Genomic DNA, 16,573 nt, shown 5'->3' with positions numbered 1-16,573 from the left:
TTCTCAACAGGTGTGTGTCGTCATTTCGTTTCCGTTTGCTTGCTCTTCTTCACCAGGTGCTGTTAATTAGGCCCCAAACTAAGGAGAACGTCATCAGTGATAATACTCTTCAGATAAGGTTGAATTGTTAACCGTAAAATAAAAAAAACATCAGACTTACAGGCATGGTTTACCCGTTACTGCTGTTCATGCTGCCGCTGTTGTCCTCCACCGATGGAGGAACGCCACCGACGTTCGAGGCATTAAAACAAACGACCCAGGTGATGAGAAATGTTTCCCGGAGGGACACACCGACTCTGCCCGTACGGGGAACCCTGCCCCCGGTTCGGGCTAACGCCAGTCCGCCCAGAGCTACGGGTGATTCCGTGAGCACTTCGTGCGAGCTCAACAAGATGGTCGTGCAGGTGCAGAGGAGCATTTTAGGCACCGGTGAGCCGGACTCTCAAGTCAAACTGGGGACATGCCAAGCCAGTAAATCCACGAGGGATTACCTTTATTTTGAATACGACGTTGGCATGTGTGGAACCAAACGCACGGTGAGCTTTAACAACAGCCTAATATCTTCCGCTGTGCTAAAATATTTTAGCCATGATAACAGATAAGCCATGTGCTAGCGAGGGGGCAGCAATCTCTGTCTGTTTGGTGGTCCACCACTTTGGTCCAAAATGAAATATCTTAACATTTATATGATAGTATTATTATTGTTATTAATCCAACTTTATTTATATAGCACCTTTTTAAAAGCATAGTCTTGTTAAAGGAAGGATACATCTCAGCTGATTTGTTTTTTGTTTGCAGATAATTAATAACCATGTGGCCTATTCAAACACGCTACAATATGATCCATTAAGGCTCCAAGGACCAATCAGGCGAGCTGTGCCGTTCTCCCTGCCTGTTGCATGTTATTATAACAGGTGAGACTGGATCCAGACCAGAAAAGATTCTGTGCCAAGTTTTTTTTTTTTTTTTTTTTTTACAACCTTGTAACATAGAAATCAGCTATTGGAGCTGTTTTATTAAATCTGAACAATATGTTTAAATGTTTAGGTACCAATACTCCGAATACACACCAAAGATGCGGCTGCGCAAGATCGTCACAGCAATGAGGAAAAGAGCAAAATTCATTCTGACTCCTCGAAATGGTAAACCCTGCAAAAAATGTGTTTTATTATCAACTGACTCTTCTATGGGCTCTCGAAAAGCGTTGGAGTTTGAGAATGGAAGAGACCATGCAATTAGAACTTTTGGAAAATGGATTTATGGCCTTGGCCCTTTTTAATGGTTCCACCCGGAAAAAGTAATAGAAAAAAATATTTAAGAAAAATAAGATGTATTTTTTGCAGCAATCCCTCTGAAACTAAAGTACCAATAGAAATGCCATCTCCAAAATTTGCAGAGAAAACCATTGAAGGATTAAATACAAATTTAGGGTTTCGAGGACCAGTGTAGGATATTGTGGCATCTAGTGGTGAGGTTGCAGATTGCCTATAACTGAATACCCCTCCGCTCACCCTTCCCTTTCCAAGCATGTCAGAGAACCACAATGGTCTTCAGGCAACGTAATAACGCGAAAGACATTCTCTTAAGCCAGTGTTTAGTTTGTCTTCTCAAGACTACTTGAAATAATAATAATGAATATATTTCATTCCTGCCAGTAGATCCCCAAAAATCCTACACACTTGTCCTTTAAGGAAATTCTGGTCGGTATCATGTGCCTCAGCCTTTGAATATCATCTAACAAGCCATTTTTATTAAATTTCTCGGTCTTTAAATTTGAACTGGACTGCATGAATGAGGGAGAACTCTTGAAGCTGCTACCGCTGCAGCTGTTGTTGCCTGACTGCTTCCTTCTTTCAGCTCAGTGGGAAAAGCTTTCGCCGTCGGATCAGTACGTGCTCGGGAAGTCCATGTACTTTGAGGCAGAGGCTCGGTCCGTGTCCCGAAACAAAAGACTGTACGTCCACCTGTGTTACGCAACTCCCGAGAAGTCCCACACCTCCACACCTCAGTTTCCAGTCGTGCAAAACTTTGGGTAACAAACACCTCCCTCTCACACAAACTGAAGACCTTGATATTTATTGTTGCTCTGATTTTATTTTAACAGAAACAGCTGTGTACAAAAGAAGAGCATATGTAATGGTCAGGTTTTCTCTCCCTCTGATAAAGGTGTATGGTTGAAAGCAAGGACAGTCGCTCCAGATTCATCCCATACAAAAGCAATGCTGTGAGATTCTCTGTGGATGCCTTCTACTTCACGGGAATGACCAGCCAGGTGAGCAAAAATTCTTCAAGTTATCACCTTCGCAAAAATTGTCTAATCTCTTTGCTGATCCTGTTTTTGTTTTAATACTGTGATTAAAGACTAACACCTTTTAACTGATTGTAAATATTGTTTTCTGATGTCCTGTAGCATATCTACATGCACTGCTCCATGTCTTTGGGCAGCTCTGTCCCCACACCCACAGCAAAGTCCTGCAACTACAACACTCAAACAAGAAAGTTAGTTTTTTGTTTTGTGTGGAGAAATTGACTTAGAAACACAAAGTTTAACCGTGCTGTACAAGTCTTGGCTCAAAAGGGATCAGCTCTCCATCATTGTTTTTCTCAGATGGGTTGAGCTATATGGACCAGACCTGGTGTGCACCTGCTGCGACTCCAACTGTAGCTCTGCTGCTTCCACCGGTGAGTCATTACTTCCCTTATTTTCCATGATTAATCACATCTTATTACCATTACAGGATATCGCTGGAGAAATTACTTATTGTCAACGAATCCCATGAAAAGATCAAAACCAACAACCACTTGATTTTAACAAGTGTTGTCTGTGTAGCCAAAGCCTGCTGTAGCTTATTTCTCTGTGAAGTAGAATTCCATTGTTTAAAAATGATTAAAAGCCCATAAATAAGCAACATTGTTGCGGTTTATTTTGAGTCAATCCCACGTACACGGTCCTGCAGCTGAAAAGCACCAGCCTCATCCTTTTAAAGGCAAACTGGCTTTCGTGTCATTATGTGTACCTCTTGTCTCAATATGCTGTATGTCTATGATTTGTTCTTGTTTTGTAAAGCACAGTAACTTCTTTTTTTAGAGGGGCTATAAAAAAAAATATGCCATCCCGGGAACCCACTGTGAGATTAAATGTATTCTAATGTTTTGGCATGTAAGGAACTGGATTGATAGTTTTGAATATATTCTAATATCTAATAATCAACGTTTTCCAGTGACTAAAATAATCAGCAGCCGACCGTGGACAATAGAGGCTAAAGTGAAACCCAGCACAGCCTCAAAAAGGAAGGTCTCCACCACCACCACAGCTCCACAAAAGGAGACAACCAGAGAGGTCACTGAGTGGACGACGACTTCACAGCCTGAAGCGATGGCAGTGTCTCTGACCGGTAAGGTGGAGGAGTTCGAGTGGCTGTTCGGAGGCGAAGGAGTGGCGTGGGTTGAGGTGGACGGTGAAGAGAAGCAGGTGACGGGCTCTGCTGTTGTGGAGATGGAGGTCACAGAACCTCACACAATATATGAAGAAATCTTTTCGATTTGATGAATAAAGCTGTTTGTACATTGAGAAATTCAGTCCTGATGGCTCATTACATGATTGCCTTTATTTGTCACTTGCAACATTAAACCCTACATCAATCCTTTCTTTTAAAGGAATAGTTCATTTTGAGGAATAAGCTTATTCACTTTCTTGCTGAGGGTTAGATGAGAAGATTGACATCACTTTTATATCTGTTCGTTCAATATTTAGCTGCAGCCGCTTATTTTGGCATACTTATTTTTTGGGCATTTTCTGCCATTTATTTGGTTGAGATAGTGGAGAGAGAGACAGGAAATGTAGGGAATCTGATCAGGGAATATCTGCTCTGGGCATTTGCGTCCTAACCACTTGGCTATCTGGTCTAACCCAGAGCTTAGCTTAATTAAATATCTCGTATGGATTAAGCAAACATTACATGATGTTTAAATTAGTGAGCTTTAGAAGTTACTTTGGACATAGTCGGGCTATGTCTCTATTCTTTGTGTTAAGCTAAACTAACCTGCTGCTGGCTGTAGCATAATATTTAACAGATTTTATTCTTTAAACAAAGCATTTTGTCAGTTAACAAAAAGCCAAGTTTCTTTACCGAATCTGTAAATGATAAAACTCACAGGAGCCAATTTTCAGATACAAGCATCGTTTATTAGCTTTACATCGTGAGTAAATGTTATATTGCTACATAACCATCATTCTATACAATTTTTCTTTTACAAATGTCAGGTCTTTGAATGTGATATCTGTAGTTTCGACGAAAAGTGTCAAATAACAGTTTCAAAACCGTTGGCTACTCGCACAGTAAAGGCAATGGCTTTACAACGGGTACAAAACAAACAAGGTACTTACAAAATAAACTTGGTTTCATAACATCTGAATAACCGTTAATCAGTATATTTATAAAAATCTTGGGAGGCGTACAATACCGATCCCTTGCATTCCTCGCAGTTATTTAACCCCTCGAGTTTTATCCGTTTTTAAGAAGGAATATGACTAAAACAAAAACAACGCCCTTATAAAATCAGACCCCTGGCGTCATACATCCATTTCAGACCGGGTTCAGCTCGGGTGCATCCTGAATGGAGTAAATGTGTTTTCCACTACATTTGGGTTCCTCTCTCGCGTTATCCCGTTCCGGTGTGAAAGGCGTCGTCCTCAGTAGTACGAGCTCAGGTGGGAGTGGGTGGTGGGATGCCTGGTCATGGCTGACCCAGGATAGATTGGGCTGTTGGGTGAGTTCCAGTACGTCGACGGCGGGCTGAAGAAGTTGCCGGGGGAGACTGGCATAGGTGCAGGATGGCCACCCATGAAGTTCATTTTGGGCTGGTGGCTGTGGTAGGGCTGCACGTAAGACATCTCAGTCTGGTACTTAACAATCCCCCCTTCTGCTGAGTGATTCTGGTGTGCCTGCGAGATGCCTTGGAAGTCAAACTTGTAGGCGTAGCGCTTTCCGTGCACCTTGGTCATGATGTTCTTGTCATAGTAGTAGCGCAGAGCGCGGCTCAGCTTGTCGTAGTTCATGTTGGGCTTGCTCTTGCGCTCGCCCCAGCGCTTGGCCACCTCGTCCGGGTCGGTCATCTTGAACTCGCCGTTGGTGCCCTCCCAGGTGATGATGCCGGCGTTGTTGCTGTCGGACAGCAGCTCCAGCAGGAACTGCCACAGCTGGATCTGCCCCGAACCTGGGAGGGGAAAAGGAAGAGTTAAGGAATCTGTTACCGACTTCATTGGTTGGTCACACAAAGAAAGACAGGAAATGTACACATAGTAGCTGTGAGAAATGTTTCTAAGCATCTTAATTATTTTAAAATATATTGGAACAGTTTGGATGACTTGATCATCTGTGTGTAGATACCAGTCAACCTTTTAAAGTTAGCAGTAGAGTTTTGAATAAAAGAGACCAAAACAGTAAGATTTCAGTTCAATTTGATGTGTCCAGTTATTCCAGGACCTTGGACAGCGCCTCAGTTTTTCTTTTCAAAAAGTTCTTAGGAGTTTTAATGTGGGCGGGTCTCTGTCCTAGTAATATTTCGACTTTTTTTTTTTTTTTTCCACCAAATGTGACCTTTTCACTGTGTGGCTTGGAGGAAGTGACAGACATCGTGGCAGAAACCTACCCACAGGCCTGTGAGCGCTGGGGTCAGGGAGCTTGTATGGACTTTGTTTGGCTGTTCGGTTCTTGGATGAGCTGAGGGCTTGGCCTTCTGTGAGGAAACAGCAGGGCAAACAGTCATTTTGATGAGAGGGAAGCCAGATTTCGTCTCAGTGTAAGCGTGACGCAATTCTGCTGACACAACAGGTGTTGCTTGATGTTTACTCCATTTTGGAAATTAAGTGCATGTGTGCCAGCGCTTGCTTTCTTTTTCTGTCATGTTACCAAAGCAGACAGTGTAAAGGCCTCATTTGTGTGATCCTTGTTGGTTTGTCTTGTGGTACTTAGATTCTTACCTGGGTTGGCAAGTCGACTGCTTATGGGCCCTAATGTCTGATACGGGTCTGCAAAGAAAAAAAGGCATATCAAAACATTTTTTACACCTTTCTTACTTTATTCTACTTTTTAACCTTAATGTTCATAAATCCTCCTACATTTCATGTCAAGTTCCTTCAGGATTAGAAAGAACATCTTTCCATGTTGACATCACATGCATCACAATTCTGGTCCTGTTGTGCCAGTACTTAAAGTAAGCGCTCATTTTAATGAAGTGAAATATTCAAATCACAGCCCACGTCCGCGATTTGTTCAGTGATTCAATCAGGTCGGCTGTTGTGCTCAGAAATATTAACTCCGACCCTCTAAAATGTATTTGTCATGAAAAACAAATGACCTGCTGCTAGCAGTTGCTACTGCAGCTTCGACGTTGACTAATAATGACGTGGTGCAGAACAGATTCATCCCGCTCTACTGGTGGGTTAGGTCAAAATGAAATACTAGCGGCATGGTTCTCGGGATGGCAATGTCAGTTTGTCGGTCAACGACTTTCATCCCCACAATTTTTGGATGGATTGTAACAACGGGGATCCCTTAACTTTTCATCTTACATCATCATTTGGTGTATAATTAAATCCTAATGACCTTCCTATAAGCCTCAGAGCAGCTGGCATGGCTTTACACTCTCAAGTCTTGTTTACACATCTCCTATAACTGAAAAATTATTGGGATCGTTTCGTATAAAGCTCCTGAGCTTTGAGCAATCCTTTCCAGCACAATGTGAGTTTGCAGGAATTGGCCTGCTGTGAAGGTCCATGTGTTATGAAAATACTTGGTACAAGGCCTTCATACCTTGGACAATTCTTGCAGCAGGCTCTGTAACTCTTGAGCTGTGTTGGTGCTCCATGGAGGGACCTACAAATCAAAATGAAGTTACTTATGTGTAATGGTTTAGTCCTCAGCTGTGGCCTAGTTTAGGATTTACAATTTCTACGTAAGACCATTTGGTTGTTCATGCATGAAAAATGTGTCCTGATTAATTTCATGTCATCCTTGTTTTTGTTGTTGTCCTACCTTTTGGCACTGCACTCATGGTGTTTGCCGCCCAGCTGTTCCTGCAGCTGATCTCCTCAAAACCGCTCTCTGCACACAAAAAATACAAGGATGAGACTAGACTTTGCCCTGCACGTGGCATGAAAAGGCTTTGAAGTGGACAGTAGGCTGGTTCAGCTGTAGTAGGAAGGAAGTCAGTAAATGGAGACCAAGACGCTAAGAGTTTGGAGGTCTGAATGAATTTGATGACCCAAAAAGTTTCTTTTGTCCGGGCCACCCCTGTTGCCACAAGATTGTGAATTGTGTCCCAGGAGCAGGACCCATACCCCCCATTTCCTGCGCCGGTGCAGCTGTTTCCTGTCTGAAACTGCCTGTTGAGTTTTAAACTCATCAGTGTTTTGTCAACTGAGGCCAGTGTTGGGCCAAAGATTCTTTTTGACTCTTGAAACTATGCAACACGGTTCTGAAACTCAACACATTATTTTTATATCCCTAAATCATTCAAGATGTTTGCTCTTATTTTGTGTTTGGCTTGAGAATATGTCCCGGAATTCTGAGCTTTGACTCACACCCAGACACACTCAGACAGATATTGACTGTATGACTAATGGGTGGTGGCAGAAGGGAAATGGTGGCAATGAGAATTGAAAAACTGAAAAAAATGTATTTTTATCATTCGTTTAAAACCTGATGAGTCTTTAAGTCTTAAAGTCTTTAAGTCATAATGCAATGAATAGTGACTTATTCACTTTTTTTGGACACTTACTATGTATCATGATGAGCTGTAGAGAAAATACTTGGATTCTTTACTGAAGTAAAAGTACCAATTCAACGATGTAAAAGTATTGCATTCAAGCTTCATTCATGCTTAAAAGTATCATCAGCTAAAAGTACACTTGATGCAGGCAAATGGCCCGTGTGCCTGATATATTCATATGATGATATAAGATTGTTCATACAGATTAATCAATGTGTAAGTGTCATTTTACTATTGTAGCCAGTTCAGAAGGAGCTGGTTTTTACAACTTTATATACATTTAAAGGGTGTAGTCCAGTGAACTATAACCATATTTTTTTTGGGACTTTTCTCAAATATTTGCTTTTTATGATAATTTGTGAATGATTTGACCTCTTTGGGCCTCAAACTATGATTTAAATGAAACAATTTAGAAGTTTTGAGGAAAATGGTCTCTTTCGCTTGCTCACAACTTAAAGACGTCAGCAACAAGACAAGGGGTCCCAACTACACTGGTTTTTTTTTGTTTTTTGTTTTTAAATAAGGAGAAACGAGGCCAAAATGGTGGGAACCACTGGTTTTTAAGTACTTAAAATTTGTACTTGGTTGTGGTACTTGAGAGAATGTACTTAATTACTGGTAATATTTACTGTCCACTACTAAATATGACAAAAAAAATAGGAATGTAATTGATGTTTAACTGCATATACTGTATGATAGTCATGACTATGAAGAAACTTAAAAAAAAATATATATATATATTTTTTGAACATTTAAGTTGAACTGTAATTTCTCTTTTTTGAATAAAATTCCATCCACAAACTCAAGGAGCCATGACAAACTCTCAACTCTCCTATATTTCCATTCTCCAATTTTAAGCTATAATAACAATTAATTGAGTAATAATTTAACCTTGAAAAAACTTTAAATCCCCTCATGGCACAACCTGCCCTGCACCAAACAGTAGACAGACACAGTAAGCAAGGTAAGAGCCAGATATTTCCCTCAGGAGTGAGCAGAGACCAAAAACCGAGCTTAAAGAGAGTGAATATTCAGAAGATGTTCAGAAACACGACTCCAAATGAATGATAACGTTGCACCGTAACTGCTGGATCTTTAGATAAGCAATTGTTGTCCCCAGAGGGGCTTTTTAATGGAGAGTCGATGATCTCACCTGCTTTCACCTGTAGTCTGGGTTGTTGTGGTGGAGGTGGTGGTGGTAGTGGTGGTGTGGTGTTGGTAGGAGTTGTGGAGTATGAGAACGTAGGGCTACCTGAAGCAGAAAACGAAAAAAAGTCAAGATTATATATTATTTTTAGATGGATACAACAGACATCAATCATACCGGAGTATAATTTCAGTGTCATAAATGGTATTTTGTACTAAAGAACAGACGGAAAGACTAGAGAGGTGTTGATACGACGCTGTTGAGGACTGTTGGGGTTTTGCTGTAGTACCGGTCAGATGTTGCTGGCATTTTGTCCACCACATTTTGTCCACCAACCTGACTAGAACGTGGTGACTGTCTCCTTTAGCTGCATGTGTTACACTGATTTGCAGAAGCGATAACACTGCAAAATGATGTAATGCGGTAAGTATCAGAAATGATGACAACATATTATATACAGGAAACCTGCACTAGCAAAGAGGAACAGTGGTCACAACACTTAATGAAGACGGCAACAACATGACAAACTTCAGCCTCAAATGGCATCATGTCGTTCCAGCCTCAACAGGACCTCGTAAGTGCCCCTGTCCTTTATTGCAAGTTGTTGCTATTATTTTGTCCACATCCTCTATTGACCACGGTAGCTCAGTGGAATTAGATTTTCATGAATCAAATTTTGAAATAAATTTCAAAACTTCAACAAATTCACATGCAGAAATATTTTAAGGCAATTACTTTATTTCCCTGAGTAATAGATTAATCATGAAGTGTATATAATTTCGGAAAATTGTGAAAATACTCATATGCAACATAAAACAAATGCTTGTTTTGTCCAATAAACTGTCCAAAACATCAATAAAAACCAGTAAATCCTCAGGTTTGAGAAGCTGAACCAGCAAATGTTTGTCATTTTTTGATTAATCGGTTCACTGTTTCAGTCGTTAAACATCAAACAATGTTCTGTCCATTGACTAAACTTGTTATTGTCGAATCATTTCAGCGCGACATATCTTTCTCTGATTTTATTTATGATAATGCGCAGGTAAATATATTTGTCACCACAGAACAATGAAAACCTTTTTACATTGTTGAGATCAGTTGGGAGAACCGAACAATGTTATCAGCTGAAGAGGGAGAGAGAGAGAGAGAGAGAGATATCTCGGACACGAGGCGAGTCTTACTCTGCCGGAGGTAACTGAGGTGAGAGAGCAGGATGTCTGCGTTGTAGGCCGACGTGAGACGCATCATGTCGTCCTTGGTCATCTTGCAAAGGGCCTTGCCGTCCAGTGCCTGGAAGAGCATGACGTCTACTTCCTCCAGGACGTACTCCTTGATGGCCCAGTCCAGCCACTGCCGCACATGGTCCTGTGTCCAAACCTCTGGATCTAGCATCAGAGGCACAACAATGATCAGAAAAAGACTCTGGATACTCTGATATATTTATAACACAGTGTCTCATATTGTTAGAGGACCTTTTTGTTTTTTTTAAAGGTAAACATCTTTTAGCTCTATTCTCACCTTAAATCTCAGTTTATGACGTCACAAATCGTTTATCTGGAGGATGGTTTTTATAGGAGGCCTCCAGCTTAAAGTGCGTGACATATTGTGTCCAGGAGTTGAAGTTTAAATATCTAAAATATTTGCAGTCTGGTTTTGTCAACAAGGAAAACGGAGTAAATGTAAGAGTATTTCAATATATGACTGAAATACTTACAAAAATATCTTTTTATAATATAACACGTGTCTGGGAGGGTCTTTATTAGCTAGTTGTGGCTGGCTGTAATACTTAATACCAAATCCATGCTGCGTTTTGTTGGATGAAAACATGTAAATCATCCTTTACTGTAGCTATCTAGTGTACATTATCTGGCCTTTTACATTGTGAGAGATGTCGTTGGTTTCTTTAATTAAAAAAGAAAAACGGCTGGAGGATGGTGGGAGGAGCGTCACACAGAAATAATCTGAAGAGCCCTCGGGCGATTTGTTTGTAGGACATGAAAGTGCTGAATAACACCGGAAACAACCCAGATGTGAGGACCAGTTGTGATACTTTTCATACTGATGGTGAAGTTGGGTGGGTATACTCATTCTGTGAAAACCAAGCCTGGTTTAGTCAAACTACTTGCCTATAATATTGTATTCCACTTTACTTTTATTGTTTTACACATTTCTATTGTCAAAATTAAGGATTTCAAGCAAACTGCAATTAAAAGCTAACAAAATTAGTTTATTTTTAGACATGTGAAGGGCTTTTATTCATGTAATGCCAAACACTCTAATACAGTTAATTGCATAAAATATTTGGATTACATTTTTTTTATATGCAATGTTGCATGTGTTTGCCCAGTGGATATACATTTAAATATTGGAGAAATATACATATTAATATTGTATTTGAGTTAAAGAAAACATCACTCAGCCTGTGCAATTGTTCTGATGTGTAAGGAGACTCAATATTCTTTCTTGAGGTCTTGTAAAGGGGTTTTTTTATGTGCACACTGATATTTACCGCAGCCATGGAGGTTATGTTTTCGGTTTGGTTGGTCGGTTTGTGAGCAGGATCACAGAAAAACTACTGGCCCTGTATTGGTGTAGCATGGGCTAAAAGAAGAGCCCATTAAGTTTTGAAGCAGATACACAAATCATTTTACACTTTCGTTAACATTGTGAGACGGGTGACTTTGCCTTGGCAGAGGTCTGCTCTCTCCGAGTGCCCTTCTAGTTTGAGAGAGTATGTTTTAAAGTGCTCTTGTTTCATTATTATTGTCTTTAAATGAAGCATTTTTCATCTTGAAATTCTAAAAATGTCGGCAAAGGAACAATTTTCTGTCTTACTACATATAGTTGAATTACATTTCATCGCTATACTGCTGATTTGATATCTTACATTACATTGGATATCCTTTTTACATTTTCAACCCTGTTCTTTTAGATATTTGCAACAACAAAAATCTTTTACTGGAAATGTAATGACACCTGTAAGGACATGTTTTATCAACACAATATGTTTTCGTTACATCCTTACAAGCTCCGCTATTGCAAGACAATATCGACACTAAGGTGTTATGGTGTAAATGGTTATATTAAGGCAGGAATTGGTTGAAAGGTTGGGAAAAATCCTATTGGCAGTATATAAATAATCATACTGAATACTTTTACACATCTACATGTTTTTTTATTACTCTTTATTAGAATAGGAAAATATACTTCTTCACTGATAAATCTAAGGCAATAATAATGTAAAAAATATCTTGATATTTCATTCTTTCCATACTGCCCAGCCCTTGTTGAAATTGATGCCAATGCCTTGTTGCAGCACTAGTCTGATTCAGGAAGGTAAGCTCATTTCCAGTAGCAAACAATGACTGTGAATTGCCCGTAATATTAGGCAGGAGTATTAGTCGTGAACAGAGGCCACCACACCCTCGTGTCCTGATTGTCCTTGGTGAACACATGCCACTGTGATGCAACATCCGTGTATTATGAAGCAGAACAACTGGGTGCTGATGACTCCTCGACGAATCTTGTTTGATTCCACGAAGCTGAGATTTATATCGTCTGAGGTGGGATCCCTCCAGAGAGAGACTGACTCACTGAAACGTGCTGCTTTGAACTGCTTCAGTAATGGGTGTCACAGTATGGGAACTGTGCAAGAGAGAGACCGTAAAATATGTCATCAGGTTGGTTTTCAGATTGTTGGACCAGTGATTCATAGTGAGGATGAAACCCGGACTATGACTATTTGGATAGTTGTGACACATCACTGTCTTTACTCTAAGTTGTATTTCAGTGATTGTCCTCTGCTAAGCCTCTGCCCACAGTTCACCTGTACCAAAGATACTACAAGATATTCTATCTTCTTAAGGATAAGGCAGATGTTATTCTATACTTTTCATATTGTCAACAAACCCCTATGAAAATGCCTCTCTCAATACACTTCCTGTGGCACTCAGCCCTAAGCTCTTAGCCCCGAAATCTTCAAAAATGGGACACAAATTGTTTATAACATCAGTCCTGAGTGCTCATAAGGCTTCCTTTAAATCTGAGCTTGAAACCTTTATCACATGTTCTCTGATTTCATCTGACTCTTGTTATTTAGGGAACGTTTCCAAGTACTGTTATTCTTTTCCTGTGTTTTCATGTTTTGTGAGTTCTTTGTTTACTATGTGAAGCACTTTGTAACTTATGAACACATCTAAACACAAAATGCATAGTTTTGCTTTCGTGTGACTCTTCGTGGAGAAACTCAATTTTACAGATCTGTCGATTAAATCAACTAATCGATAAATTGACAAAGCCGTATGTGTTAGTCGACTTTTAAATTATTCTTATCTATAGTTTCCTGTTTTAAAAAGGCTTGATAACTTCCTAAAGCAGCTGGGCACTGTAGTTTTTGACAGCTACTCAAACAGCAGTAGCAGTAGTATTGCTAGTAGTAGTTTTGATGTGTTTTGGCCTGAGAACAATCAATAATATGATTTCAGATGTAGCTACAGGAAGCAGGATGGTTTTAGAAAATGTCCCCACCTGCATCTATTCCTGCTTGTCTCTCTCGCTCTCTCTCTTGTTAACATCAGTGCTGAGCGCTAAATTCACAGTTTGGACTTCACACTTTTTAAATTGCTTTCATTTTACACCTGATGTCATGCACAAGCAGATAACCGGAAACCTGCTATTGTTTATTTGCGGCACTGGAGAGTAATGATGGTAGTATGTGGAAAAATCCACGCTGTGCTCGTCTCTGATTCACTTATTGATATTGCACAAGCCGAATGTGTTCCAGCTCTTAGGAAACTGTTTTGTGGGAGGAGGGTTAGGGTGATTGAAGGTTAAGTGACACAGCTCACCTGCCGGCACGATGACCCTCTTCTCCTCTGTGGCGCTGGTGGGTGGGGTGGCCGTCTGTGGGCTGACGCGAGGCTCCGGGTACGAGGACTGGTACGGCATCGGGGCCCCGTCGTTGCTCATGTGTCTGGAGCGCTTGGTGACGCTGCAGTCCACAGGGGATTCACGGCTAGAGCAGGCAGCAGGAGAAAAGTGTAATTCCATCGTTAAGATATCTTGTAAAACGTGTAAGAGCTAATCAGTGTTAGTACAATTCAATATATCCAGGTCTAACAAATGCTGTCATCTCAAATATTTACATGTTTAATGTGACTGCTAATCTGGCAGTAGATTTCACAGTTTCAACTGGGTGCAAGTTTATTTCCACTTACACCATTTGCAAGAGCTGACCAGAGATGCATTTAGTCCCATAATGCTTCACAGCAACACGATTCCAGTGAAAAGGCCTATAAAGTGTAGGCGGGTGGTAACCTGGAGCCGGCTAAACAGCTGAATGTTAGTTCAAACTTAGTTTAAAGTGTGTGTATACTAAGTGGAGATTTAAGTATCACTACATTACAATGATTTGCACCACAATAACTATTTTTTACGTACAGATTAGATGTAATATATTTACACCCAGTATCTGCCCGCTGTAACTGGTTTATTCTACCTGAGGGATCACTGAGAGTTGAATTTTTATATCACAGAAAAACTCAGATCCTTTTCTTACATAAAAGTACAAAAGTAAAATGACCTTATTAGATTGCATTAATAGGTATGTAGCATTTTAAGAGGTGGAGCTAGTTTTAAATCTGAGGGTCCGTAACACGATTAATAACAGAGAGAAGAAAAAACAAAGTTCAAACACATTTTCTTTAATTCTTTGGACTTTTGGATTTTTTTTTTGTTGTAAAACATTGAACCATTTGAACTTCAAACAACTCATAAACATCATAAACATAAGGGCCCCAAGTAGACCCTGTTTTCTTGTGAGGGTTCACAGGTCAAACAGGTTGAGAAACACTGGTTTCATCTTTAACAATCTTTTGTGTTTGTTTTCTTAAAGTAAAAACTTGCTCTGAAAACGTACTAGTAATTATAACTGTCACATAAATGTAGTGGAGTTAAAAGCACATTATTTCTCTCTGAAATGTAGTGGAGTATAATAAGTCTAGAGTAGTAGACAATGGAAATACTCAGAGTACAAGTATGTGTAAATGTACCTGGTAACTTTCCACCACTGGCGTTATGTAATCCTTCAGCTATAGTTAAAACACCATATTTGGAATTCAAACATTTCCACTTATGATGGATGGTAATGGAAAGCAAGAAGGGACGCAGGGTTGTATTTGGTAAGAGAACAATAAACAAACATTTTTAGGGTCTGGAAAAACCCCAAAATGTTAACATGGACCGTGACAAATCTACAGTCAAATGGTCCGGGAACCTGTGCTCCCCTGTGGCCCCGGCCTGCCCTGACTCACCTGGTTCCATTGACGTGTTCTCCTCTTTTGCCAGGGTTTTGAGCCGCTGACCCGACCCACTCCGGCTCGGTGGGCTCGGGACTCTGCTTGGAGGCGTGGCTGAACCCGCCGGGCGACGTCATCTCGGCCTTCATGTGCACTGCGTTGTAGGGCGGCTCGAATATGGGCTGGTCCTCGCTCACCACGGACAGCGCTTCCTGTCAAACAGAGACACAGCAGTCAGTGTCTGCCATTAAATGTGCCGGGTCACAGCCTGTGGAAACTGTCTTTTTCCACATACGGACTCTGTTTACTCCACAAGAAACTTCAGTGAATAGAAGTAAACCCTCATTAGCTGTAAGAGTAATAACGGCACAATAGAGTTTTATCTGAAGTTTTGAACTATTACTTTTTTACAGTGTGGATATTACCAGATTTCCCTTTTTAAAGTTCATTAGAATTTGTTTGTACATTTTGTCCCTTTGGAATTTGTTTGTGAATCAACAAATTAGTAACCATAGTTTGCAGAGAATTATATCAAAAGAAGTTACAGGAAATCATATCTGCTTATTATATTATATGCACACACACGTCTTTTTAGCAGTGCTCTTGAATTGAACCCGTGACTTGCTCAGAGGTACTTGAACAGAGTTGGGACCATTTCGCGTTCACTTTTCTCCACTCAAAAGTTGTTGTTTTTTGTCTGTGTAAAGGTTTAAACTGGCAATCTTCTGATCACATGCTTTCTTTTCTAACCTTTTAAACAAAACATTGCCCTGTGATTTGATTAAAACATTAGAGGTATGTTAAATGTAAAGAACCAGAGAGAAAGGTGATTATCAAACCACTCCATACTCAGGAGTGAAATCACAAGTAAACTCTTCAGGCAGTGAGGAGGCTGTCTAATCTTAACATCAGTAACCTTAACCACAGTTTTATTTTGTCGTTAGGATTGGGGTTGCAGGGGGGGGGGGGGGGGGGGGGGGGGGGGGGGGGGTGTTAGCTAAAGGTGGAGTCTAATTGAGATTTAAGTCCGTCTTCCTGTGTTCAGCATCTACAGCGAGGCCTCAAAGCCACCCAAAGATGGCACTTTCATCCCACGCAGTCGTGAGGGCAAATGCCGGACCTGTTGTTCCGTCTGCTACTCACATTAAGACGAGTGCATGTGCGATGCGACCACGGCAGTCTAAGTGGGTGCAAGTGCGTGTTTGTTTAGAGGAGTTGAGCATTGTCTTTGGGCCCTGTACGTCAGTGCCGTGCTTTGTCGGTGGCCTACAGGAAACCTGGCCGCCATGTGCAGAGGAACCTTTTGGCACAGGCCAAGGGAGAGGAAGTGGAGGAGGCGGGGGGGGGGGGGGGGGGG

At 40.7% G+C, this 16,573-nt stretch overlaps 2 protein-coding genes across 4 annotated transcripts in view; one reads left to right on the top strand and one right to left on the bottom strand.

The window, feature by feature from the left end:
• The first annotated feature begins 13 nt into the window (after positions 1–13).
• Positions 14–3,586, top strand: zp3d.2 (zona pellucida glycoprotein 3d tandem duplicate 2). The gene is made up of 8 exons (XM_031867424.1): positions 14–536; positions 799–914; positions 1,048–1,142; positions 1,858–2,032; positions 2,167–2,272; positions 2,411–2,499; positions 2,609–2,682; positions 3,222–3,586. Exons 1-8 carry the CDS (start codon positions 165–167, stop codon positions 3,545–3,547), a joined length of 1,353 nt encoding a protein of 450 aa, XP_031723284.1. The 5' UTR covers positions 14–164; the 3' UTR covers positions 3,548–3,586.
• Positions 3,587–4,164: 578 nt separating this feature from the next.
• fli1rs (Fli-1 proto-oncogene, ETS transcription factor-related sequence) overlaps positions 4,165–16,573 on the bottom strand; it is a 17,404-nt gene continuing 4,995 nt past the window's right edge. For 2 of the 3 annotated variants that reach the window (XM_031867420.1, XM_031867421.1), the window contains exons 2-10: positions 15,232–15,428; positions 13,768–13,934; positions 10,102–10,305; positions 8,927–9,025; positions 7,038–7,106; positions 6,816–6,878; positions 5,984–6,031; positions 5,653–5,739; positions 4,165–5,217 (exon numbers count right to left, since the gene is read on the bottom strand). In XM_031867420.1, the coding sequence (XP_031723280.1) occupies positions 4,694–5,217; positions 5,653–5,739; positions 5,984–6,031; positions 6,816–6,878; positions 7,038–7,106; positions 8,927–9,025; positions 10,102–10,305; positions 13,768–13,934; positions 15,232–15,428 (1,458 nt within the window). In that variant the 3' untranslated portion in view covers positions 4,165–4,693. The remainder of the gene's footprint in view (positions 5,218–5,652; positions 5,740–5,983; positions 6,032–6,815; positions 6,879–7,037; positions 7,107–8,926; positions 9,026–10,101; positions 10,306–13,767; positions 13,935–15,231; positions 15,429–16,573) is intronic. The other variant, XM_031867422.1, reaches the window with a different exon arrangement.

Source organism: Anarrhichthys ocellatus, unplaced genomic scaffold (assembly GCF_004355925.1).
Source record: "Anarrhichthys ocellatus isolate YVR2014 unplaced genomic scaffold, GSC_Weel_1.0 scaffold39, whole genome shotgun sequence".
NCBI classification, from domain to species: domain Eukaryota; kingdom Metazoa; phylum Chordata; class Actinopteri; order Perciformes; family Anarhichadidae; genus Anarrhichthys; species Anarrhichthys ocellatus.
The sequence above is the reverse complement of the archived record's forward strand: the minus strand, read 5'-3'. Positions and strand labels throughout refer to the sequence as shown.

Excerpts from the sequence above, each read along its gene's own strand:
- zp3d.2 (XM_031867424.1), top strand. The coding sequence starts at position 165 with ATGGTTTACCCGTTACTGCTGTTCATGCTGCCGCTGTTGTCCTCCACC. Across the intron at positions 537-798 it reads TGTGTGGAACCAAACGCACG|ATAATTAATAACCATGTGGC; the intron begins GTGAGCTTTAAC and ends TTTTGTTTGCAG. Across the intron at positions 915-1,047 it reads GTTGCATGTTATTATAACAG|GTACCAATACTCCGAATACA; the intron begins GTGAGACTGGAT and ends TTAAATGTTTAG.